Source organism: Lactuca sativa, chromosome 1 (genome assembly GCF_002870075.4).
Source record: "Lactuca sativa cultivar Salinas chromosome 1, Lsat_Salinas_v11, whole genome shotgun sequence".
Classification (NCBI taxonomy): Eukaryota; Viridiplantae; Streptophyta; class Magnoliopsida; order Asterales; family Asteraceae; genus Lactuca; species Lactuca sativa.
In genome coordinates this window covers 25,004,233-25,006,159 of record NC_056623.2, presented here as the reverse complement: position 1 = coordinate 25,006,159, position 1,927 = coordinate 25,004,233, and the positions used below count along the sequence as shown (strand labels likewise).

The window sequence follows — 1,927 nt, the reverse complement described above, 5'->3', positions numbered from 1 at the left end:
ACAAAATGATAATACGTAAATCTATTAAACTCTTATGACTTCAATGTATTGTGGATGATCTATATTTGTTCCCTTTCTATTTTTGGAAATTGAAATATGATCTTAGCGCACAAGAACTATATAGATCGATTGAATTCATATTACAAAAAGAATTAGTCATGCTAGTAGAAAAGCTAACCATACGACCACATAAGACGAATGACAAAAAAATATATAGATCGATTGAATTCATATTACAAAAAGAATGACTCATGCTATAGAAAAGCTAACCATACCACCACATAATACCTTAGATATCATGGGTTCGAATCTTGAATAACTATAATTACATGTAAGTTGACTAAATTCGTTGACTTAGTTTAAAGGTATGATAGCATCTTTGATCCACATTATCCACCATGTCTATTTCAACGAAGTCGTTTGTTTTGAGAATCTTCTTATGGATTGAACGAGAATCTTCCCAGAATTCCTTGCTTGTATGGCAAATATGTTTTTTTCTTCATGTCATTAGAAACTGCCCGGTTCACCGTGTAATGGAGTTCATGAGCCGATACTCGTCCTTTTCTCTTCGACACTGATCCAGAGTTCCTGATATCTTGATCATGTTTCCTGAAGATAGCTGAGTATTTCTTCAATGGGTCTCTATCCATTGCTCTCCCTTCTGAAGCACTTCTGAACAAGAACAGGTCCATGAAGCTCCATTTTCTTGAACCATTTTCCGATGAAAGGCCTAAAGGAGTGGAAGAACTCGAGCTGATGGGAGGCATCATGTACGTAGCCCTAAGTTGTTGTTCCCGCCGTTGATCTGAGCTCCCAAGTGGTGACAATGATCTCGTTCTTCTACTTCTTGAAGAAGGTAAACGAGAATAAGAAGAGCCCCTCTCTCTTCCTCTTTCTCTCTCTTCTTTCTTCTCTTGCAGGCGAGTCTGAGGATCGACTGTCTTGATTACGCCGCCGTGGAACAATTCTTCAGCCGTAACTGAATCCCTACCGAAATGGCAACTTACATCAAATGAAAAATCATCTTCAAACAAGTTGCTGGATGTCTTGGGAACCCCCGGTTTCTCCTCCCATGCAAATGGAACAGCGGCAAGACAACTACTGCGGTTAGCACCGGCAGCAATCAACAGCTCGTCGAACTCACAATACATATCCGTCAGTCGATTAGTGGGGCTCGAGGGAGCACTAGTGTAGTAACTGCATCCGTCTGATGAAGAATTGAAACCGAAATCCATTGCTGCTGCAATGTCCATGTTGTTGTGTTTGTGATGAAATTTAGAAAATCAGCCATGGATGATTGATGGTTATAAGTGAAAGGAGTAGGATCAAGGAAGAAGATGAGAAGGTGCATAAACCCAAATAACGTTGACTGAAAAATAAGGAAGTCTAAGTTGCCGCCTTGTTGTTTAATTAGTTCTTATAGCGACGTTTCTGTTGTGTTGTTTCTTGGAATATTATAAGGTATTCAAGAAGCTTATCATTTATCAATTTTAAATTGGAAATTTTTAAGTAGGAGAAATATATTGATATATTTTAATTTAATTGAGAGAACATGTTTATTTAACCGTTATCTGGTTAACAGGATGTTGTGACAATCTTGACTTGTAATTTAACGTTTCGAACGTCACACCATAATATTTTAGTATGGTAGAGTGACAATCTAATATATATCAAGATTTTTTTTCTTTTTTGGAAATACATATTTTATAAATTTTAAAATTAGGTAAATATATCTTAGTTAAATTTTGTCGTGTAGATGTTTAAATATGGTTACTACATATCAAACACCATGATATCATATAGCAAATATATTCTTTTTCATAATTATATATAACTATATAAGTATATTTTCACATTAATAACAAGCTAAACAAATTATTCACGATTAAATGTATAACATTAATAAAGGTAAGCAACTTACTCACGA

General features: G+C 35.4%; 1 protein-coding gene across 1 annotated transcript; it reads right to left on the bottom strand.

Moving 5' to 3' along the window:
• Window positions 1–437: 437 nt before the first annotated feature.
• Window positions 438–1,253, bottom strand: LOC111876218 (uncharacterized). The gene has a single exon (XM_023872757.2). The coding sequence runs from the start codon at window positions 1,251–1,253 to the stop codon at window positions 438–440; it is 816 nt and encodes a 271-aa protein (XP_023728525.1).
• Between the last annotated feature and the right edge of the window lie 674 nt (window positions 1,254–1,927).